We start from the raw sequence: 25,930 nt of genomic DNA, 5'->3' as shown, positions 1-25,930 counted from the left end.
TCTATACTGGCCTAAGAGAACATTTTAACTAAAATCCGTCATTAGCTGATGTCACTTGCACTACCTATTTCACAGTTTTTCTGTAACAAAAGCATTTTGTAAACCTTGAAGTGATGTATAATTTTGAATTATTATTGACCTTACAAGGAATTATTATTTACACATTAGATTTCACTTTGTGACATTTTAATTCATTAAATAATTATTAAGTAAGTACCTACCATATTCAAGGCACTCTGTTACCTTTTCTAGCTAACTACTTAATTTTTCAGGTAGGATCTTTTGCAACTCCGAGTAAAAGTAACCTGCATTCCTATTGTCATAATGTCTTAAAGCACAATATCCAATAACTCGCAGTAGAACAAATAAGAAAGAAATCTCTTTCCAGAAAGCCCTCACTGGACAAAGAATAAACCTTATAAGTCATGGGTTGTTTTTTTAAAATAAAACTTCTTCTAGCTCAATGCATCACAAAACTTTCAATTTTCCTAAAAAGTACAGACTTTTGCAAAAGTTGTAGAAAAGCTTTTCCATCACTGGAATGTTTTGTTTGTTTCCATAAATGACTTACTTCCAAGCTGCCTCTTTTTATTGGATTCAGTACTAATAATTTTTTCAGAAGATTTTCACAGTCTGTAGACATATAGAATGGAATACGATACTTTCCTCGTAAGACTCGCTCCCGCAGTTCCTTGATAGAGGGAAAAAAATATGTTTTCATATGTATGGGCAAATATATATATATATATAGCCAACTACTGAAGCCATAAAGCTTTAGAGGAAAAACTTATCCTGAGTTTAAACTGTTACCTTTAGATTCTGACCATCAAATGGCAGTGATCCACTGACTAATGTATACAAAATGACGCCAAGACTCCATACATCTACTTCAGGGCCATCATATTTCTTTCCTTGGAAAAGTTCAGGAGCTGCATAGGGAGGACTTCCACAAAATGTGTCTAATTTGTTTCCAATTGTAAATTCATTACTAAAACCAAAGTCAGCAATTTTAATATTCATGTCAGCATCAAGAAGAAGGTTTTCTGCCTAGGAGGAAAATGTTAAAAGAAAATGATTTACAAAGGAAAGTTTATATGGAAACACATTTTGCCTAATTAAAGCCATGTTTCAGATAATTTTTTAAAGTTTCCTTTTATTCTTCTCACTAAATACCATTTTCATATCTTAGAAGTAGCCTCATCTTCCTATAATTATCCAATTTAATTCTAACAAATACCATTTCAAAGGCTTGGAAACACAGCCTTATCTTTAAGTACATACTCAGTTTAGTTCTAACAAACCTGATTTTTTTTTCTTTTTTTCAAACCTGATTTTTAAAACGTAAAATTAAATGTATACTATAAAAGTATTCTTATAAATGCAGTTTTCACTTAAGCCTGTCCATAACCCTTCCCTGTTTACGACAATGATAAGAATACCTGACATTTATATAATGATTGATGATTTGCAAAATACTTTATGTATATTATCTCACTTGATCTTCACAAATGTATAAGTACTACAGCTTTTATTCGCATTTTATAGCTGAAGAAATTAAGGCTGAAAGAGGTTGAGGTTAAGAGAATTGCCCATGATCACACAATGAGTATCAGAGCTAGGACTGACACCAGATTTATCCAAAGAGCTTATCTGGCATAGAGCTATAATATAGGTAGACAGACAAACAGACAGAGATATATAGATATAAATATAGGACTGGATAATTCCCTCAGTCAATAGATGAGGAAACAGGTAATAATAAGAGTTAATATTTATATATTGCTTACTGTGTGTTAGGTTGTCTGCTAAATGCTTTACAATTATCACATTTTATCCTCACAACAACTATGGGAGGTAGGTGCTATTATTATCACCATTTTACAGATAAGGGAACTGAGGCAATAAAGGTTGTGACTTGCTCAGGGTCATACAGATACTAAGTGTCTAAAGCTTGAGTTCAACTCAATTCTTCCTGACTCCAGGTCTTGTACTCTATTGACTGCACAACTGAGCTGTTTCCCCAAAACAACTAAGCAGACAAACTGAAGGAATTAAGTACATATCTAGTAAAAAAGCAGAAAAATCTAAATATAAGTCAACCAGGTTGGGTAGTAGTCATCAAAAATATACAATATTCAACAAAAATAAATTAATAATTATACATTAGCCTCTAGTAATAAAACTTTCCTTTCCATATTATTATTATTATTTTTTGGGGGGTGAGGTAATTGGGGTTAAGTGACTTCCCCAGGGTCACACAGCTAGTAAGTGTTAAATGTCTGGGGCCGGATTTGAACTCAGGTCCTCCTGACTCCAGGGCTGGTGCTCTATCCACTGCGCCACCTAGCTGCCCTCCTTTCCATATTAAAAAAAGATGTTGTTAACTAACTTAATAAAACATGATTGAAAAGCTTTCACCATAAGTAACTGACACATCAAAAATTGGCTAAATTATTGGTTAAATTATAAATAGCATCTTTTTTCCAAAGCTCTGCCAAGGGAAAATAAATGTGATTCAGATTCCAAAAATATTAAAATGATTTTTAAAGGGGTGAGAAATTATATTTGTGATGCTGTGATAATGAACTAAAACCCATTTTTTTAAAAGTGAGGTAATGGGGGTTAAGTGACTTGCCCAGGGTCACACAGCTTAGTAAATGTTAAGTGTCTGAGGCTCGATTTGAACTCAGGTACTCCTGACTCCAGGGCTGGTGCTCTATCCACTGCGCCACCTAGCTGCCCCACTAAAACCCATTTTAATATTTGTAGGAAAATGTGCATTTCTGAGAAAATAAATTCAATTTAAATACTCAAATGGATTTATGATCTCATCAATATGGACACTCCTTCCAACAATGCCTAGCACAGTACATCCATGTCCTCATTCATGTCTTTTCCTAAATTCATGTAGGGGGTCCATACAATGTGTTGGAGTTCTTCACTTTTTCCTATCTCTGTGAGGGTACCAATGTGGCACACAAGTTGTTTATTAGTTAAACATCATTTTTTTTTTTTTTGGCAGGGCAATGAGGGTTAAGTGACTTGCTCAGGGTCACATAGCTAGTAAGTGTCAAGTGTCTGAGGCTGAATTTGAACTCGGGTCCTCCTGAATCCAGGGTCGGTGCTTTATCCACTGCACCACCTAGCTGCCCCTAAACTTCATTTTTGCTATACAACCAATACACCTTTAAAAAATTATTTTTGATGGCATTATTTATTCCAGTAATTATTTAATGGTGCCGTATCTGTTATGATTTCCGTTTATGCCACTATGTGACCTAACCATCTGCACCAAAGTACTACTATAGTGGGATGGGTAGCTTATAGAACTTATTTATCATTATATCTATCTATATCTTGAATACTGAGAATGGGCAGATTGAGAAGAGACTAGATTTTTCTCAGGAAATTAATGATAACCAAACATTTCTTAGAAATGAATGTCTATCTTTTTAATATCAACATTCTACCATTTGTTGCTATTTGTTTATAAGTCATGAACCATTCTAGTGTCCAAAGAACTAAAAATGCATATTACTCAGAAGTCAATAAAGAAACCTATTCGTTACTTGTTACCATATCAATTAAGGAACTACAATTATGAACTGAAGAAAAGAAAATGTATTTAAAAACATTTTTTTTTCAACACAATTACAAGCCATTGGTTTCCCTTGCCTAAAACCTTTCAGAACAAGCAATTGGATGTAATGAGTATTCAGAATTAAAAAAGCTATCTCAAGTAATTAACATAATCATACAATGCCACTGAAAATAGATTCAACAGAAGGTAATTCACATGGCATGGTATAATGGAGTGACTAGAGTGACCAGACATAACTACTATTCATTACTAGCGTGTGATCTTGGGCAAATCCTCTTACTTTTATCGGTTTTAGCTTTTAATTCTTTAAAAAAAGAAAGTGTTAGACTAGTCAATAATAGCTCGCACCTACTTTTTTTTAGAGTTACAATGTATTTTCTCTATAACAACCCCATGAAGTTGTTATTACAAAGTATTATCTTCCCAATTTTACAGATAAGAAAATGAAGTTTAGAGAAGCCATGGCCACATTGCTAGTGTCGTTACTTAAGAGTCAAATGCAGGCTCTTCAGACTTCAAGTCCAGTCCTTGATTCATTCTAGTGCTAGAACAATGATTCTACAATTCTAATTATGTACACTTGACAATAACAGAGGAAATTTTATTTCATGTAATTGTTTTTAATGATCTATCATTAGACTCAGTAGTTGTCTTGCCTTGGCCAAGGAATAGAAGCATATTTTGGCCCAATGGGAGGAAAATATTTTTTTTTTTACAGTTATACTCACAAAAGATTAGAAAGAGCTGCCTCAGGCAGTAGTGGGTTTTCCTAGAACTAGGGTTTTCAAATGTAAGCTATATCACTGGACTCCAAAGTGGAGGTTCCGTACTCTAAGTTAGCTATGACACAACCCCAAGGGGGTACACAGCATCCAACATTTAACACAACTGCCAATTGTGGGACTAATCTCTGACATAACCACACACCCTTTGCCCATTACTACTCAACTTTCTCCTCCTGCTCAGTCCTACAACTGACCTATGGCTATGCAGACTTTCAACATTTCCTCTTTTCCTCCTAATGTAGGGCACCCCAAGGGAGACCATGACCCAAGCACTTGCACCAGTACAAGTAGCCACATACGCAGAATTTCTTCTGCCCCCAAAGAGCCACACACTGTTTTTCCATTACCTTGGGTGTGTAGCAGGCAGCCTTAGTTGTATCTGTGTTCCTGGTCTCCAATGAGTGGAGTTCCTACCCACCATCCCCCTTTTCATTTTCAGTGGGTTAGAATAAACTGAACAAGATGAGCAGTTACAGAACCTTTGTATCACAGATTTCATTAGAGTATCTTTCACCCCAAACTGTCCCTCTTCCAAACTTCCTAATCTTTGCCAAGGATCTAGTCATCTAAAGTCATCTTATTATAGTCATCTAGGTGTGCAAGCTCAGTGTCAACAATGACTCCTCATTCTCTTTCACCCTATATTTTCAATTATTTGCCAGATCTTGATAGATTGTGCTTACATAATATCTCTTGCACTTAATCCCTTCCTCTACTCATACAACCACCACCCAATTTCATGCCCTTATTACCTATTGTCTGGAGTACTATAATAGGACTCCTATTTTGTGCCTCTCTCATTTTTGATCTCCTCTCCACACAATGACAAATTATATTCTAAAAGCATAGGACTGACCATATCAATTCTACTTTTCAGTAAACTCCATGTGGTTCCTTTATTTATTTCAAGAGCAAATATTAATCTTTATTTCACCCTTTTAATTTCTATTTTTGTCTGCTGTATGATATATGTAATTATTAGTAAAATGCATACAAGTAACTTATAAATAAGTAAATATATGTATTGGAAATGGTCAAAATTTGTATTGATGGGGTACATAATCAAAAAAGTTAATTTCATATCTGAAAAGGATCTGGGTGTTTCAATTGACTGCAAGCTCAATAAGATCCAACAGCATGATATGGCAGTCAAAAAAAGGATGTGATTTTTTTACTTCAATAAGAAAACTGTAACCTCCAGAAATAAAGAGGTATTAATCTGCTTTTATTCTATGCTGGTTAGACCACATCCAGAATACTATGTTCAGTTCTGGGCACTAGAGTTTAAGTAGGATATCAATGAACCAGAGACTAGGGCAATGCAAGATGGTGAAAGGCTTTCGGTGCACATTCTATGAACACTGGTCTCAGCAGGAATAAGATAACTGTCTGTGATGGACTATCATCACATGAAGATGAAATTTAAACTTGTTCTATTTGGTTCCAGAAAAGATAACTAAGAGCAATGGGTGATACTTCAACGAGAATTTGAGCTTCATGTATGAATAAACTCCCTAATAATTAGAGCTGTCCACATTCAGACAGCTAATAAAAATGGCACCAATAAAGTTCATCAAGTAGAGGCTGGAAGATCTTTTAGTATGTTATGCTGGGGATTCTTTCTGCATATTTTGTTGTTGTTGTTCAGTCATGTCCAACTCTTTGTGACCTCATTTGAGATTTTCTTGACAAAGATACTGGAGTGCTTTGCCATTTCCTACTCCAGCTCATCATTTTGCAGTTGAGGCTTAATAGAGGCAAATAGGGTGAAGTGACTTGCCTAAGGTCACAAAGCCAGTGTCTGGGACAGATTTGAACTCAAGAGACAAGTCTTTCTGACTTCAGGCCCAAACTCTATCCCCACTCCACCACCTAGGTGCCCCATTTTGCAAAGGGATTGAAATTTAAATGTCCTCTTCCAATTCTCAACTTGTATTTTGTAATTTGTAAATGAGAGGATGAGAAAGTCTATGATATCTAAGGTCTTTTCCAGCTTGAAATCTTATGCTCTCTAAGGTCACTTGAAACATGTATTATCTAATCACTAAAAACAAATGCATGTTGCTTAGGAATACTACATTATATTTTTAATCAAAGTCCCAAAATATTAGACTTGAAGTCAGAAGACCTGGGTTTGAGTCCTGGTTCTGACAGTTACAATCTGTGTGACAATTTCTCTGAGCCTCAGTTTACTTGTCTAATAAAATGTAACTAAGATTACTTGCACTACCTACCTAGAGAATCAGTGTGAGTAAATTGCTTAACAAACTATAAGCTCTAGATCAGGGATTCTTAACATTTTTTGTGTTATGGATCCCTTTGACATTCTGGTGAAGCCTATGGTCCCATTCTCAGAAAAATTTGTGGATTTTTTTTGATACATAAAATACACAGGATTACAAAATAAAAGCTATACTGAAATATAGTTATCATAAAATAGTTTTTAAAAAATAAGTTCAAGGGCACCATGTTAGGAACCTCTCTCTCCTAGATAAATGTGTGTAATACATTACTTTAGAATACTTTTTTTAACACATAAAAATGACTAACCCCACAATCAGCTATTTGTGTTGAACATGGGATGCTGTAGGTTACCCCTTGGGGTTGTGTCTTGGCTCAATTGAGTATGGAATCCCCACTTTGGAAACCACTGATATAGCTTACATTTGAAAATCCACTACTGCCTGAAGCAGCTTATTCTAATATTTGAATTAAAATGAAAGCAAGTTATTTATCTAAGAATCCACAAAATATTTTATAAGAAACTTTTCTATTTTACTGAGCTTCTGGATCCTTAATCATAATGAATAATATTTTTTTCTGATATGAGTTATAGTTTGTAAAGTCAGAAAATCAACTACTTACCTTGAGATCACGATGTACAATACACTTTTGATGACAATACTGTACTGCAGACACAATCTGGAAAACATTTTTTTAAAAATTCAAGATAATTATATAGAAATTTTTTCTTCGATTTTCCCTTTCCCATGTTTCAGATATATCTCAACTATCAATTATCAAATTCCAAAGTTACATTTAGTTTTTCCACTATGACTTTCCTTTAACAAATGAGGAATGTTTAAAGTTTTAGTAAGTAGAAATTTCTTCTTTAAAGATGTCAAGTAGACATTGAAAATGCTCTCTCTAAAAGTATTAATACTCCTTAATTCTTTCATGAAATTTAAGTACTTTTATGTGGGCTAGCTTCTTTTCATATTTTCAAAATTATGTTATCTGTGCTAATGATCTATCTTTGCTGTTTCAAAGCAGTACAATAATCTTTGGTACATTTCAACCTCATCTATGAAAAAACAATAATGCCAATCTGAAACACAGATTTTTAAATTTTATTTTAAACAAGAAGCTACAAGATATTTTGTATCTATTAAGATGCAAATGCTAAGTAGGGAACTCATAATTAAAATATGAATATGGTATAACTATATTCTACCGTTTTTTATCATGTAAATATAAGCACAGAAAGGACTCTGAGGCAGTAATTAAGCAGTACAGAGAGAGGGGAATAGAACACAGACTTGAAGATCTGGGTTCAAGTTATTTAATCATTCAAGGTCTGTTTCCTCACCTGTCAAATGAAGGAACTGGTCTTTGGAGGTTCCTTCCAAAGCTAATATCATGGTTTGTGTAATGTAATGAAGGTAGAATTTCATACTAATGACTATCACCATGACAAATTGAGCATCACAGTTTGGCTTTTGTTGTTTGTTGTTTAAATGTACAATATAACTTAAACAAGTTACATTATGTAACTAAAACTATTTAAATTATGGTGAAGAAAGAGTATTTGTTGGTATCAATTACTCTAATTGCATTATGTGGGGGACAAAGGAACAAAAGCATAACTGCATCTGATTTTTGAGTAATATCAGTGTACTTTTAAAATGTTACTACTAAACAAAGATTGAAGTATGGACACTGAAGGTCATGAGTCTAAAACTACTAGTTCATGCAAGCACATCAAGCTTATATGGAAAATTGAAGTGAAGAAACTCTAGATACTGAATTGAAAGATGATAAGATGAAGAAATGTAGAAATATATGCACTTTATCAATCTGTGTCATTCTCAACAATGGCTGGAAGCTGATTTGAAGTAATTTCCTTAGCTATGTGCTATGACATTGTCACATAATTTTCATTGTAAGTATGTATACCAGTTACTAAAGTAACTATAAACTTTATTGAAATACTGCCAATCAAGCAATCACCAAGTATTTGTTAAGTACTTCCTCTGTGCAAGGGGAACTATGCTAAGTGCTAAGTATACAAAGAAGTAAAAATATTACCTGCTCTCAAGAAATTTACGTTCTATTGGGGAAGACAACTTGAATATAAATAAGTAAATACAAGATACATACAGAGTTCACAGAAGGAAGGCACCACCAGCTGGGGGGAATAAGAAAGGACTCCTGCATAAGGTGGCCATTTTAACACCATTTTGTTCATTTGAACAAGTTATATAATCTTGATCAAGTTATATAATGATACAACTAAACTTAATAATCCAACACCAACAGTATGGGGTTATATTGGGTAAGTGCTTCTGTAAATAATGAAGAGTCATGGCTTTCACACATGGCTCTCAATTATCTCCTGCATTAAAATTACTGCCACTGTTACTAGAGTTACAAAAATTTTGGAGCACTGAGGGTACTACCAAGCCACCTAATAGATACATATAGGGAATGCTTAACAGGTCCCACTAGATGCCATGTATTATGGTTCACAATGATATGTCTGACAAGCTGTCACGGCAATTCTGATGTATAAGGTTTCTAAAGGAAATCATTCCACTGTCTTTCTAGTGTTTTACAAGTAGTTTGGAAGTGATCATTTGGAAAAAGGAATATGAACTACACGTGGAAAATGTGATTCAATTCATAAATGCACTATGAGGCTCAACTTAAAAGTATATTCTTCTATATGAATGGGTTTTATGATATGTTACTAAATAAAATTTAGTTAAGTTTCATAAGGGGAAATGGACCTTCCTAAAGTACCATTTAGAATCAAGAAGAAAGCTTTAATCCAAAAATACAACTCAATGACACAGACTGATTTGTTTCTGTGAAAAGTTAATTTTTTTCCAGAATTTTAAAAACTATTATTTTTACACAATGCCAAAGAATAACACATATCATAAAAAGGAAATAAGGATGGAGGAAATTGCATCCTTCTTTACCTTCTTTTGGATTTAAACTGATTTAACATATCCACGTTTATGAATAATCTGATGTATCTATGATCTCGCTGCTTTGGGTATTCACTCTAGCAATACCCATCTATGCCCTCTCATCCCACGTGACTCATAAGTGTTGGACTAGGTGGAGTCCAAGGTCTCTTTCGGTTCTCGTTTGTTGATCCTATGATCCTCCACAAAGTCCACTTAAATAACAAATCCTTGAACAAGTATTTAAGAGCCTACTTCATGAGGTGTTCTATAGGTGACTTCAGGAGAAAAGTATTTGATTTCATGTCAGAAGACCTGGGCTTGAATCCTGGCTCCTCCACTTATTACTTACTACCTCTGTGACCTTGGGCAAACTGCTAAGACTCTCTTGGATCTCAGTTTCTTCATCCATAACAATGATCAGACTAAATCATCTGATTTCGAAAGTCTCTTACAGCTCCAAGTACTGCAAAACAAGTCCCTGTCCACTTTGGAAACAATTAATTTTTAATAATCGTTGGTAATTTTTTTGGTCCTGACTCTCCTTTTACTAAGCCATAAGCTCCAAAAATGCAGATATGACACTTTCAATAACTGCTCTATAGAATATGGTTGTTTACAAAGGCAGTTTATGCATAAGATTAAACAAATAAAGTTAAGGAAATAATTATGTCAAGCTTGAAAAATACATCCAATCTGTTTAACTGTAAGGAGGTTTTTCTTGAAGATTTTCTGTTAATCCAAAAGGAATAAAAGTAATACACAAAATTTTATATTTCAACTGATGATTAATATTTCATCCAAGCACAGACAATGCCTCAGTTGTCAATGTTACTTTTTTTTTTTTAGTGGGGCAACTGGGGTTAAGCGACTTGCCCAGGGTCACACAGCTAGTAAGTGTCAAGTGTCTGAGGCAGGATTTGAACTCAGGTCCTCCTGAATCCAGGGCCGGTGCTCATATCCACTGCCGCCATCTAGCTGCCCCAAGGTTACTTCTTTATTAACAACAAAACTACAGGAATAAGTGAGGGTCAAATGTTTAGACATAAATACTTTCAGAAACTGCTCTGGACACACGGCTAGGTGACCTTAGGTTTTGATTTTTGGGTTTTTTGGGGGGTAGAGGTGGGGGTGTGGAGGATGTCTTGGTGCATGTGTACAATTTCCACCGATGTGAAAGAAAATTCCAGTGTAACAAATTTTTTCCACTGAAGGTACAAGGACAACACCCTCTGAGAAACTTACAATCTTAGAGAGTCACCTAGAACATTCTGTGGCTAAAATAGCTTACCTATGGCCACATAAGATAAGGGCCTCCAGGAATAAAAGATAAACACTTTTAATAAGCTACCAGAGAAAAATCCAACACATCAGGTATAGAAAAAGTCTTAGGGACAAACATTTTGTAAAAAGATCCTAAATATCCTATAATAATTTTAGATAAAGTGAACTTCTATTTACCCTAGTTTTTATGGAAGACTGATAATAAACTGAGTAATCAGTATAATTTACATTTTATGATGAACCATAAAAAGAGACCTTAGAAAGGGGAGGCACTGTTGATAGCTGAAGAAAAGATTCACTTTTATAAGGCTTCACAGAATCACAGATTCTCAGATTTGGGGATCAAGCTAGGAGGCCATCTAGTTTGAGTTTACTGGAAATTCAATATAAACTAGACAAACTCCATGTGTGAGTTCTAATAAGAATTTGTGCCCCAGATAAAACAGTGACTATGAGTTTCTTCCTTGCTTATAAGATCCATGTTCACCTAACAATACTAAACAAAACTAACACCTTTTTAAAACCAAAAGCATGGATATTAACCACAATAGTAATGTCATCTTTTGAATATGGACAGCATCTAAAACTCTATGTATTATATATGTACACCAGAGTTCTGTATAGTTAAGCTCCTGGAGGTTTTTTTTTTTAAGGATCCACAAACATATTCTATTTACTTTTAACTATGTTGTCTCCCCCAATTAGAATGTAAGACTTCCAAGAACAGCAATTCTCAAATTTCTATTTGTATCCTCCACACTTAGCAGAGTGCTTAGCACATACTCAAATGAATTCTTGACCTTATTGATTTGGAATTCTCTCCAATAAGTTTTGCAACTTATTCATGCCTGTTTAAAAACCATGACCATTCTGGCCCATGTCACAGGGGATACATCTAATGTGCTGATGACCTTCCTCTGTTCCTTGATACACTGGGAGCATAGACAGAATACTCATGTCTACTTATCCCATTTCAACATAACACTTGTCATTCCATATGAGCAAATTATATTTATTTCCCTTATGGCCATTCTTTACTCCTGTTCTTCACAATGTCTCGTGGTTATTAAAGTGCCACTTGTCTGCTAACATATACCATGTATCTATCTCTCCATTACTCTCATTGTGATACTCAATTTTTAGGATTTCAAAGGCAGAGGTGTTACAAATTTTACTGCCAGAAAGCAATACCAAAAAAGTTAGTATTCAAAAGGCTGATCTTTAATTTCATGAGATTTGGGGTCAGTAAAAGAGTTTCTGAAATTTCCTGATAGCTATCCACTGCCCTTTCTCCTGTTCAACTTTGGACCCAGCTATTCTAAGCTAGTGTTGTACAAACTTCAGGTGATATCCTTCCAAATGTATGTTGAACATCTAGACAACCCAGCTATTTGGTCTTTCCTGTATGGATGGATAGAACAGGCTAAACAGTTGAGTGGTTACAGACTGCATCTAGGTGGTTCTCCAGTGTTCTTGGGCTTGATGCAATCCACACAATTTCATCTTTGAACAAGAGAATCAGGAGAACCATCTTTGACCCCAGACTCTGTTGATCTCCTGCATCATCGTGGAGAGTACTTTCAGCGAATGATTATCCCTATTTCAAGCCTCACCTGATGTTCATTATCAGAGTATCACTGAACAGTGTTATCTGTGTTGTGACATCTTCCAAGAAATCTTATACAGATAAAAACCATCTTATTGTAAAATTATCTTTGAGGGTATATTTTGTTCTAGTCGGTCAAATGCTTTTTTATAATCAACAAATAATAAGCAAAATAGATCTTCTAGTTTCTAAATCTTCAGCTAATTGTGAAATAGTAATGATGTGGCCCAATTAAAAATTATAACTTACAAAACCTGCTTACTTCCCACAAATACTCTCACCTATAGGCTTCCCCTAATTTGTGTAGACATGACTTTTGATAAAGATTTTATATGGACAGGAGAGTAGGAAGGAGGCTCAGAATTACTGACATTCTTTCAGTCACCTTTTGAATTATTAACAAGGTTTGGTATTTTTTTTTTCATTTCTGGCATGTTTCCTTCCTTTTAGCTATCTTGTAAATTGAACCCTCAACATAATTACAAGTGTACTGCCTCCAGCATATATTTCATCTATATAGCCTTGTTCAAACCTGCTACTTTTCCTGATTTTATTATCTTTAGTGCCATTTCCAGCTCCTCTACAAGCACATTTCGGACTCTGATGTTAAGGTCCAAGTGTGGTAGTTTCATCATCTTTGATGGAGAAAAAAGTTGTTATTTTTTAAAAATCCTTTCCTTTTTTCCTTCTGTTTGTAACCATCCTTCCATTTTTATTTTTGAATATGCAAAGGATGACTTTGATTAGTTGTCTATCTTTATCAACTTTCATTAAACTAGCTTTACCCTTCACTGCTTCTGCTTAACAAGATAGTACTAATCATAATTTTCCAGAACATTTCTTGGTAAGATTTTATAAATTAATTGATATTCTAACCCAATGTTGCCTCCAGCAGTCATATTTTTCTTTCAAACATTAAGTCAAATGTTTGTTAAAGCACTCTCTGGGCTCTTTTGGTCTCCTCTAATTTATATCAGTTAAATTTCCAGATAAAATTATTATAGTTAACATTCATGCCATATCTGTTGGTACACAGTATGTACTCAATAATATTTTTTCTTTAATTCATTCATTTGAGAGGCTTAAGAGATTATATCTAAGTTTCAGAGATATTATTACACAGAGACTCACTATGATGTCTATATGGTATATACTAAATCAAAATTTGATGGGAATAGCTTTGTTAGAATGTAATCTCTATTCAAGATGTACAAGTGTTGAATAGTGTGAGTCACTGTTATACAAAATTTGGCTGCTTGATGATTCATTTGTAAGAGGCCTAAAAATAACCATATATAACTATTTAACTTTATATTCAGGCCTTTTTTTTTCTTTCAGGGAGCATTTCCTTAAAAAAAAAAAAACCCAAACAAACCAAACCTTAACAAAGTATACTACAGTATAAAAAACCCTGAATTTTACTTTTTACTTTTAAAAATATGACTTTTGAATTCTGATTTCCAACCTTGTGACATTGGCCATTATCTATGCTACTGAAAATATCAGGAAAATACTTTCCATACCTGTCTAAATTTTGCACGGGCCTCTTTCTCCTTCATTCTTCCATGGGCAACTAAGTAATCAAACACTTCACCTGAGTCATAAAGGTAAAGCAGACAGTGAAATAAGCATTATTTTTCAATTTAAAGATATATGCAATTTCAGGTTGTTTTTAAACAGGCCATAGGCCAACAATTTTTGTCTATTATTAATTAATAACTGATAATTAATAAACTATTAGACTCGGGTGAAAAAGCTTGCTTGCATGTTTATGATCATAACCAGATGTCATACTTTAGTAAAACTCATAAAAAACATATATACATAATGCACAACCAGAAAACCTTGCTTTCTGGTGTTTTCTTAGAAATACGGTCAAGTCAACTCTATTATTAGGTCATCAAAAAAAATCACAAATATAACTCAGATTTGGCTTTGGAACATATTTTTTGGATACTAAAAGATTCAAGATTTACAATACTTCAACAAGAAAAAACAAAAACAAGTCATCTTATTTATGACCCTCTCCTGCATATTTTAAACTTCAGTCTTACTAAAACCACTTCTTCTGCATAAAGTCCCCTCACTCCAGCCCAACTGAGTGTCCTCACCCTCTGTGAACATCTAGAGACCTGATGTCTATACCATTGTCTCCTCCACTGTTCAGCAAACTCCTCAAAGCTTCAGATAGCATCATGCTTCTGTACCTGGTACACGGAGGCAGCCGGTATTGCAGTGGAGAGAGTGCTGTAGTTTGGAGTGAACAAGAACCTGAATTCAAATCCAGCTTCAGAGAGGGATTTGCTATCTGTGGGACCCTGGGCAAGTCCTTAACCCATTCTGTGCCTCAGGTTTCCTCATCTGTAAAGATGTGGGTAATATAGCACCTATCTTTCAGGGTTTTGGGAGGATAAAATGAGTTCATATTTGTAAAGTATTTTTGCAAACTGTAAAAATGCTAGATAACTGACCAGCTATTATTTTTTCCCCCATTTGTTCAGGACCAAGCATAGTGTGTTGAACATAAAGTACTCAATAAAATATTTGCTGAATTGAATCTGAAAGCAATAGAAGTCATCTAATTCTTCTAGCCTATTTCTACCACTTAACTCTCCATATAAATGTTTTCACACTTTGGTTTTCAGTATTTATGCCAGTCATCAACATAATAAGAAGCTAATTACCAAGTAAAGTATAATCATAGCCAATTAAATAGTAACACACTAATATTTACTACAATGAAATATGATCTTGTATATGATAGAAAGGTAAAGGAAATTGTATATCCCCAATATGACTATAATTTTTTAAAAGACTGAATAGTTCCTTATTTCTAGTCTAATTTAAAGTGATCTAAGAGTAGTTCTGAGAAAACCTAAGGAAACAAGTATGGTTTTTTTTAAGTATCAAAAATAAACTGACACTGGGAATAAAAAGACAAAAAATAAAACAAGGCCCCTGCTTTCAAGGAGCTTAGATTCTATTGTATGTAAAATATGCGCAACTATATAAATACATACAAAACAAACCAAAATAAATACCAGGTAATTTTGGTAGGGAGGATTTAGCAGATTGGGAATTAGATTGGCATTATATAGTGGGCATACTTGAGTTAAGCTTTGAATTGTGTGCTTTGAATACACTAGATTATAAGAATAAAAGAAAGAATAGGAAATTGCCATTGACTCTCTTTTCCTCAAATACAAAGGACAATTTCAGATTGCCCTTGGTTGTATGGGTCATGCTGGGAAAATCCCTGATCTGGTTTAGTATATATGTAGTCAAGGTAATTCTCAATCTGAAGGACCTCAAGAGAACAGATAGTAATAGGGCCAATTTAGGGAACTTCAATGAGTCTACAAGGCCAGTTTGGCATAGAATTCTCCAGAGTAGTTCTACCAACCCTAGTCTCTCTAGAATCATTTGGATTAACTGTCAATGATGCAAAAACCATCCCACAGGATGCCCTGCTCCAAAGACACTGAAGTACCACAGCCCCACTGCTGAGGCCAGAATCATACTGACCTATAACCAGCAAAGATAAATTTGCCTCATTCTTTGTTCCCCATGCTGTATTTCTGGAGGTTTTGTCAAATGAAAGGACTCATATGTTTTACAAAACTTTAAAGGAGAGGAACTTTGTACACATTTTTCAGAATGAATTCAATATCATTGAAGACAACAAGAATAAGAAAATGGCTTCTAAATCACTATCACAGAGCTTAAGGAAGTAAAATATGAATGAAGTAAAGCAATGATTATCTTATGCTTTATATCATCCATGTTACTATGTCCCTCCATTAAGACAGAAAGTTGACCTACTATGCCACAAGTTAAAATGCTTTATATTTTCATAATCAATACATCCTTGCAAATGATTATGAAATGCAAAATTTTTACTTTGTCAAGGGCCCTTTGGCCTGCTAGTCATGCTCACCTTAAACCCCCCCTCAACTTAGTAAAGGAAAAGCACCTAAATATATAAATTCCTAATTAGGCTTATCTCTCATACTGTCAAGAAATTCTCAAGAAGGCAGAAAGAACCAGCTGAACAAATTATGTAGTCTTTAAGTTTTTGGTTAATATTAAGTCTATTACATGTTTTAGAACTCAGATTCCATAATAACTTGCAAATTGTATTAATGAATATCAATCTCCCAAAATTATCATGTGAGTTTGAGGCAAAACAATAGCAATAACCGATGTTGACTATTTCCAGAATAAAATAAACTTTAAAAAACCGAAATCTACTAAAACAGTCAATTCAGCATGTCAAAAAAGGCACAAACACATTAAACTACATTAACATTGTACAAAATTTTCTTTAAAAGACTTGATAATGTAGGTTTGGGTCTTGAGTTACTGTTGACTCAAGTATAATTTTCCTCACCTATAAAATGTAGTACTTAGACTAAATGACCTCTGAAGTCTCTTGCAGCACTGATGTTTTATAGAACCCATGTAAAATCACTCTTGAACCAGAAACAAAGAATTTTAGATTCTGAAGGGACCTCAAAAGTCACTTAGTCCAATTAGCACCTGAATAGAAAGCAACTAGTAATCAGCTAAGAGATACCACAAATCACTTTTAATTGTAATCTGATTAGTGAAAATTTTAAAGTAAAATTCTAGACAGTTCCAAATATATAAGTAGATTGTGCTCTAAAACATTGCATGTGTAGGTCTTTAGACCAGAAACATTGTTTAAAAGTGGTCATTATAAGCCTATTTAAATGTGTAATATGCTGAAAATTTAGTGCAATATAAACAGCTTTACAAATGTTTATCCATAACCACTATAGATTCATTTTTACAGGAAAATACATTCAGATTTTGAATTTACAAGTAAAAAATTTCTCCAACCCTTGTCAGAAGTAAGAGTAGTAGTCTAGCTTTATGGCCAGTATTGCTGGATCTGAAGCCAGGACCTAAAGTTTGGAAAAAGTGGGCAGGTGATAGGGAAGGAGACATAAGGATGGGGTCCACTGCTTGATTTGTTATTTCTACTTCACCTAAACTTATTGCTTCTTTCCTACTTTTACATCCCTAAAGCAGGAAACCCATAAAGTACCAAGTTCAAAGAATTTTTACTATTAGTAACAGTGAGAGTAGAAGGTTATTAAAATCTTATCTCTGCAAAACCAATTAACACATCAAAAATTCATGTGCAATGTTCCTTACCTATGAGTCCCCCCACCCGAGAGGAACATAAAGAGAAATGTAGGTAATTTATTTTTTATTTTATTTATTTAGCCAGTAAGTGTCAAGTGTCTGAGGCCGGATTTGAACTCAGGAACTCCTGAATCCAGGGCGGGTGCTTTATCCACTGCGCCACCTAGCTGCCCCAAATGTAGGTAATTTAAAAACAAAAGTTAGCAATAAATATATTTTTTAAATCTTACATCTGATTTATTTCCTCCTTTCACTAATACCCTAAGCTAAAGAAAAGTAGACAGAATGACTAGGACTTTCTTCATAGAAGTTAAATCAAGAGTAAGGCATCTGGGAAGGCAAAGAAAAAGGTAGGGAGCTTAGTCAAAATTAATTTCAATTCAACAAGCTTTTGGCAGGTGCCTACTACATATCTAAGGTCTTATGCTAGATGTTGCAGCTGCTATTAAGATAAGAAGCCAAACCACCTCTGCATAACCACCAGGTGGTGGTGGTGGGCCTGGTCAGCTAAGAACTCAAAATGGAGCTATCTACATAGAAAGAAAAGAAGAGTTGCCTGCAAAAGTGTTTGGGAAAATAAACTTTACTGAGGAGTTCCTCAAAAATTTGTCTACACTTACCTTCAAGAACTTACATAATATTGAGAAGGGGAGGCAACAAGCAGAGATAAGTAAATAAAAGACAATTATTGGAGTAAGAACTCAAACAACTTGGAAAGCAGGAAGGAAATTGGGAAAGGCTTTCACAATAGAATGAACATTTTTATCCCATAGGCAATAGGGAGCCACTGTGCTTTAGGATGTTGCTTTGGCAGCTGTTTAGAGGTATATTGGAGAAAGAAGATCTGGAAACAGGAAGAATAATTAGGAGATCTTTGCAATAGTCCAGGTGAAAAGTTAGGAGGGCCTGAGCTAAGGCCTCTGAAAAAGAGTATGGGGATGAATCTAAGTTAGAATTACCAAGGCTTTTATTTTAATTTTAGTTTGTTGATAAGGGCGTGAGGGAGAGGGAAAAGTGTTGAGGATGACCCTTTGACTGTAAGCCTAGTTGACAAGAAGGATCATAGTGCCTTTGACAGAAATAGGGAAGTTAAGCGGAAGATTACGTTTAGGAAAACATATCTTGAACTCCATTTGGGGCACACTGAAGTCTAGGTAGATATGACCCAAAGGAAGTTACTCATACAGGACCAGAAAATAGGAGAGAGATGAAGGTTAGACACAGATTTGGGAGTCATCCACAATGATGATCATTCAAATTAATGGGAGTTGATGAAATCACCAAGAGAAAGTCAATGAAGAGAGAGAAAGAAGAGGGCCTAGACTACAGTCCAAAGTTCTAACTATACATAGAGGGAAGAACATGGATAATGGTCCAACAAAGGAAATTAGGATACAGTAGTCAAGTAGGAGAATCATGAAAGAACAGTACAACCAAAACAGAAGAAGAAAACTATCTAGGAGTCAGTTGATAAACATTTATTAAGCATCTACCATGCACCACATCACTGGAGAAGGAAATGACAAACTACTCCAGTATCCCTGTGAAGACAACCCCATGGACAGTATTGGTCACAAAGAGTCAGACATAACTGAATGACTGAATGACAATAACAACAATGCATCAAGTACTGTACTAAACTGTGGGAATACAAAAGAAGTCAAAATACAGTCTCTCTTCTCAAAGAACTCATAGTCTAATGTAAACAATTATGGATAGGGTAAATGGAGATAATAAATAGCAAGAAAAGCTTCCCTATGTTGAAATAAGGTGTGGGGGGGTGGGAGGGGGGGGTCACGAAGGAACAGCTTCCTGCAGAAGGTAGGATTATAGCTGGGACCTAATGGAAAGCCAGCCAAACCAGGAGGCAGAGAGTAAGGAGAGCATTCTACTCATAAGGGACAGGCAGTGAAAATGGCCATGAAGACAGTGCCTTGTGTGAGGAACAAGAAGGAGACCAGTGCCAGTGGAACAGAGTATATGATGGATGGGGCAGGAGGTGGGGGGTGGGAGAGTATAAGGTAGAAGACTGAAAGGTGTGTGTTTGGGGGCAGGGGACGAGGGAGAGACAGATTACAAAGGGCTCCTGAACACTAAGCAGAGGATTTATATCTGATCCTGGGAGGCAATACAGAGTGACTATATTTTATTAAGTAGGGAGGGTGACAGTCAGCCTGTGTTCTAATAAAATCACTTTGAGGGATTTTGAGGATGGACTGGAGTAGAGATGACTTGTGCAAGGCAGACTAAACCCACAGGCTATTTTATTAATACAGGTATGAGGGGCATCTAGGTGGGCGTAGTGGATAAAGCACCGCCCGGATTCAGGAGGACCTGAGTTCAAATCTGGCCTCAGACAATTGACAGCTAGCTGTGTGGCCCTGGGCAAGTCACTTAACCCTCATTGCCCCGAGGGGATATATATATATATATATGTGAGAAATATATATATATATATATATATATATATATGTGAGAAAATAAGGGCCTGGCAGTATTATCAGGCAAGATAAGGGACATTTACAAGAAATGTTATGAAGGTAAAATTAACAAGTCTTAGCAAAAGATTTGATGTGGGAGATTAGAGAAGAGGATTACACCTAGTTTGCAAATTTGGATGACTAGGAGAGGATGGTGGGGATCTTCAACAGTAACAGAAGAGGGGTAGTTTCACGGAGGAAGGGGAAATGATGAATTCAGTTTTAGACACGTTGAGTTTAAGATGTCTATGGAAAAACTAATTAAAGATGTCTAAAGAATAGTTGGAGAGGTGAGACTAGGAGTTACACAGAAGTTAGGATCAGATAATCAAATTAAAGAATGACAACTAAACAAACAGTAAAATAAAGAATGGAAAGCATAGAGATGACAAGGAAGATATAATGGAAGGCAAAGGAGGTAGGTTTACAACCAAGAATTACATACTCAGCAAAACTGGGTATGTAAAAATGGACATTTTACAAAATAGAGGAATTTAAAGCATTTTTTATTAAAAGGTTAGAGTTGAATGGGAAATTTGACTTCCAAATATAAGGTTCAAATGAAACAATTACAAGGTTCAAGTGAAACATAAAAAGGTAAAAAAGAAATAGGAAAGAAAAACTGTAAGAAATTTAGTACGGTTACACTATTTCTAGTTCTGTATGATAAAATAATATTTGTAATTCTCAATAACTATTGTAAAAGTAATTTTTAATGCAATTAGGAGTTTATGTAAAGAGCTTGTGGTCATAAGTTAATATTTAAGGTATGATAATATTTCTAAGTCTAAAAATATAATATAAGAATGATTAGAAAGAGTATATGTAGACAGAGGATATGATCACAAGGTGACACTGATGATATAACAACATAGAAAATAAAATAAAGGGCTAAAAAGAAATTGCATGGAAGAAGTAGGAACGGAGAAACGGAAATACACAAAGAGGCACAAAAAATAAACAAACAAATAAATAATTAGATAAATAAATAAAGGAATTATAATGGAGGGGAAGATAGGGGACATGGGCAAAGATTAAACCTTACTCTCATCAAAGTTCACACAAAAAGAGAACAACAAATACATTCAGTCTGATATAGAAATCTCTCTTACCCTACAGGGAAGTTCAGGGGGAGGGGATATTGGGGAAGGCGGTGATCATAGGTAAGGCAGTTGTGGGAAAGGAGAGGGTGAGGGGTCAGAATGGGAAGGATGATCAGATGAAAAATAGTATGGAGAGATAGACAGTCATCCTAACTATAAATGTGAACCCATTTGAGGCAAAATGATTCACATGGGGTGAATGTAGAAAGTTGGAGCGGGATCTATTATGCTTCAGCTGGAGCAAGGAAAGCAGGGGCAGCAATTATGATTTCAGACAGAAGAGAGGCAAAAATAGTTCTAATTGGGGTAGATGGGGAGGAAAACTATATTTTGCAGAGGGGTACCATGGACAATGAAGTCATGTCACACCTTAACATGTATACGCCAAGTGGTATAGCATCTGGGTTTTTGAAGGAGAAGTTGAATAAGTTGAAAAATCTCTAGGACCAGATGGATTCACAAGTGAATTTCCACCAAACTTTTAAATAATGATTAATCCCAATACTATATAAATATTTGAAAAAAAAATAACAGCTTCAAAAAAGCTTGGAAAGACACGTATGAAATGATGTATTGGGAAGTGAGCAGAACCAAGAGAATATTCTACACAGAGACACCAATATTGTTTGATGAAGAACTGTGAATGACTTGACTATTATCAGCAATGCAGTGACTCAAGTGAACCCCAAAGGAATATTGATGAAACATACCAGCCACCTCCAGGGAAAGGACTGACATTAATGGAACAGATTGGGGCATGCTTTTTTTTTCACATTCTTTCATTAAGTGACAAATATGGTGATGTTTTCCATGATCATATATGCAGAACCCATATCGGATTATTTACTGCCTGGAGGAGAGGGAAGGGGAAGGGGCAAGGGAGGGATAGAGATTGTAATAGAAAAATAGAAATAAAAATGTTTAATCTGGAAAGGTTGGGGAGGAGTATGCTGGGAAGGGTACAGGAGGTATATATGTATTTATACACACACACACACACACATATATATAGTGCATTTTTAAGTTATTTAGGTATTATTTATATAATAATTATATTTAAACAAATTTGTCATAAATTATTTAAATAGATATGTATTTGTTATTTATAAAACAGTTATTTGAGGATTTAAATACTAAGTTACATGTATTAGACTATATCTAGGTATATCTAAATATAATCATGTAGAAAATTTACATTATGTCATATTTGTGTCTGTGTATATTATATCTATGTTTGATATATGTATAAAATATAATTATATATCACAAATGAAAAATTTTTAAGAGATGACGAGGAGAGAACCACAAGTATAAATTTGACAATGAATCCTTGGAGGCTGATTGGATCACAAAGTGAAACTGTACAGAGAGAAAAGAAAGGGCCAAGGAGGGAGCCCTGGGATGTCCACATGACTTGGATGAAGATCCATGAAAGGAGACCGAGAAGGAGCAGTCATATAGGTAGGAGGAGAACCAGGAGAGAGCAGTGTCCAGAAAACCTGAAGAGAAGAGAGTATCACGGAAAAGAGAATGATAGACAGTTTCAATATCTGCAGAGAAGTCAAGGGTGAAGACTGAGAAAAGGCCATTAGATTTGTCAATTAAGAGAACTGTAGGAACTTTGTAGAAAGCAGTTTTAGTTGAAAGATGAGGTCAGAAGTGATGAGGTCAGATTGTAGAGAGTTAAGAATGTGACAGAAAAGGAAATAAAGATACCTATTATAGATGGACTTTTCTGGGAGTTTGGCCACAAAAGAGGAGAAATGTGAGCTGATAGGGGGAAGGAAGGATGACATAAGGGCTTTTTAAATATGAGGGAGACATAAGCATATTGTGGGCAGGACAGAAGGAGCCTGTAGATAGGGAAAGACTGAATAGAATTGAAGAAAGGGCATGACAGAGGGGCAGCAGAGGTTCCATACCAGTTGCCTGCAAAAGACTGTTGAAAACTGAGTCAGAGAAAAGTTATAATATTATTATTATTGCTACCTCTTACCTTGCACTGGACCAACCATTGTTTAAAGATGCCAGGGCAATATAGGGGATTAGTAGGTAATAGAGAGGGTAGGGTAGTACCAAAAAGAAAAGAGAGGTAAATCCTAAGTTGCTTTGGTTGGAAAAGGTAAAGAGTTGTATAATTTGTGCTACTGGACTGGAAAAGCTATTTGGAGGTGCTATGAACATACATAAATCAGACACACATTGGGCATTCCTAAGTTAGGAACCCTCATAATTTGGTCAGGGCTTCTTAAACTTTTTCCACTCATGACCTCTTTTCCCCCAAGAAATTTTTAAGTGACCCCAGGTATATAAGTATATAAAATAGGAATACATAACCTTTTACTACTGCCAATTTTTTGTAACCCCCACATTCAATTGCACGACCCCATATGGGGTTGTGACCCACAGTTTGGGGCAAGGATTTAGATGACTCTGCCTGTACTTTTGATCCATTTTCTTTCTTCTCTCTTATTATTTACAACTATAACTACTCTAATCCCACTTATTTCAGTTTCTCAAGGCAAAAGCCTACAGTTACACTCCTAACTTGGATCAGCAAACCAACCCCCTGCTATTACTGGATTGTGAAATTCAGTTTCCCACAAAGACAAAGGGTCTACTTGCTGAATGGTGACATTGAATAAGCAATATCTAAAATGTGCCTCCAAAATCCTTTTCCAAAGCCTTCAATACATAGCAATCTTTTTTTAAAAAAATAACTTTAAGCCCTGCTGGGAAGTTTCCTAGTTCTTGAAAAAAAAAAAACAAGGTTAATTTACATGTCAATGATTTTTTTTTTTTACCAAATCTGTGATTTTTAACATATAAGGGCACCGGACCTAAAAAGAAAAGTAGAGGAGAAAAGGCAAAAAGAATGCTATTTATAGCATACTAAATAACTGCATCCCTTTGCAAATAATAACTCAGGTCACTCACCAATAGAAATTTCTTTCAAAATCAGCACTGTTCCATAGTTCCATAACAAACTATCCTAAACTCACCCTTTTTATTCTTGGAATTACACATATTTTAATATACATATATCTGCATGTATATAGTTTTCATTGATACTTAAATTACAAATGTTTCTAGATTCATTGCTAACTTATTTAGAAATATATGACTCAAATTCGATTTTGAGGATTATTCCAAAAATTTGTGTAAATTGAAATTATAATACAGTTTAATCTGCAAATCAAGAACTGGTCTAGCATAGGCTTTTCTTTCTTTTTTAAATTTATTTTTAATTTATGGAATAAAACAAGCACTTCTATAACATAGTACAATAAAAAGGATGATTGCAAGTGAAATTGAAAATCTACTATGCACCACTTGCTATATCTTTCAAATATCCAACAAAATTATCATGTAAATTTCTTTCTTTTCCTTTCCTAGCTAGCCATATGCTTTTCTATAGTTAACTTTATTAAATGCAGTTTAGGTGTGCTGTTTTTCTCTTTTTAGGGCCCAGAGCTTCAAATTGTGAAAAATAGTTTTAGCAACTCATAGCAAGCAGGCTATGAGTTGCTAAAACAGCAACTTTAAACACTACCTACAGAATATGTACTTGACTGGCTCTAGAGAAAGCAAAGTTTGAAAGCTAAATTTAAGGAGCATATAATGCCTTAGTTAGAAACAAGTAAATATTACATTTATATGATTTTATTTTTATGCTTTTGAAAAGCAAAAATAGGGGCAGCTAGGTGGCACAGTGGATAAAGCACTGGCCTTGGACTCAGGAGTACCTGAGTTCAAATCCAGCCTCAGACACTTGACAGGAGCTGTGTGACCCTGGGCAAGTCACTTAACCCTCACTGCCCCTCCCCCCCCAAGAGAGAGAGAGAGAGAGAGAGAGAGAGAGAGAGAGAGAGAGAGAGAGAGAGAGAGAGAGAGAGAGAGAGAAAAGCAAAAATAAAAAGACTCAGTAACAATATTTAAACTATATAACTTAATATAATCCTTAGATGTTATTCCACCCCTTAAGACTTTTTTTTTTCAAATTTCAGTTATTTACATAGCCATACTTACCCCCACTGGCATATTCCATTACTAAATACAGTGTCTTCTCTGTTTCAATAACTTCAAATAATTTTACTAAAAAAAGGGAAATTATAAATATAATTTCATAATTATCAGGATGGAATACAGATTATAGTAGTTATCACTCAAAATCAAGACAATAAAATAAAAAATTCATAAAACTCTGAAAATTAACTACTATATATTATCAATCATATTTTTAGATCAAGATTATACAAATTTTGTTGAATCAAAACTAGCTACATTAACATTCCTTTTACATGAATTTAAATAACCTACCAAGTAAAATTAACACTTATTTTTTAATGTGTAATAAGCACATGATAAAGCACTATAAGCTATATTTATAAATGGAACTGTTCTTTTTAGTCTCATAACTCAACAGTTATAAGATTTTTTTTGTTAAAATTTGTTTCTAATTTCTTTTGACTCTCAGGACTCATTTGTATTCTACAGTCTTGAAAACGCTAGGAAAAAAGACTCAAGTAATGTTAGCTTTAGGTCATAATTTCATCACTTTTCTTAAGTCTTAAAAACTTACCATGTTAATACTAAACCATTCTAAGTTTTTAGCGACAGTTTTTGCCAACAATTTTTTGTTGAGGTTAGAAGTAATCAGCATAAAAGCACTGGCCCTGGATTCAGGAGTACCTGAGTTCAAAGCCG

At 34.8% G+C, this 25,930-nt stretch overlaps 1 protein-coding gene across 1 annotated transcript in view; it reads right to left on the bottom strand.

The window, feature by feature from the left end:
- MARK1 (microtubule affinity regulating kinase 1) overlaps positions 1–25,930 on the bottom strand; it is a 143,795-nt gene that overhangs the window by 41,648 nt on the left and 76,217 nt on the right. The window contains 5 exon segments of the mRNA XM_044003527.1: positions 572–691; positions 811–1,047; positions 7,252–7,308; positions 13,992–14,062; positions 25,253–25,318. Coding sequence (XP_043859462.1) covers positions 572–691; positions 811–1,047; positions 7,252–7,308; positions 13,992–14,062; positions 25,253–25,318 — 551 coding nt within the window.

The sequence above is a fragment of the Dromiciops gliroides genome, chromosome 4 (assembly GCF_019393635.1).
Source record: "Dromiciops gliroides isolate mDroGli1 chromosome 4, mDroGli1.pri, whole genome shotgun sequence".
Lineage (NCBI taxonomy): Eukaryota > Metazoa > Chordata > Mammalia > Microbiotheria > Microbiotheriidae > Dromiciops > Dromiciops gliroides.
The sequence above is the reverse complement of the archived record's forward strand: the minus strand, read 5'-3'. Positions and strand labels throughout refer to the sequence as shown.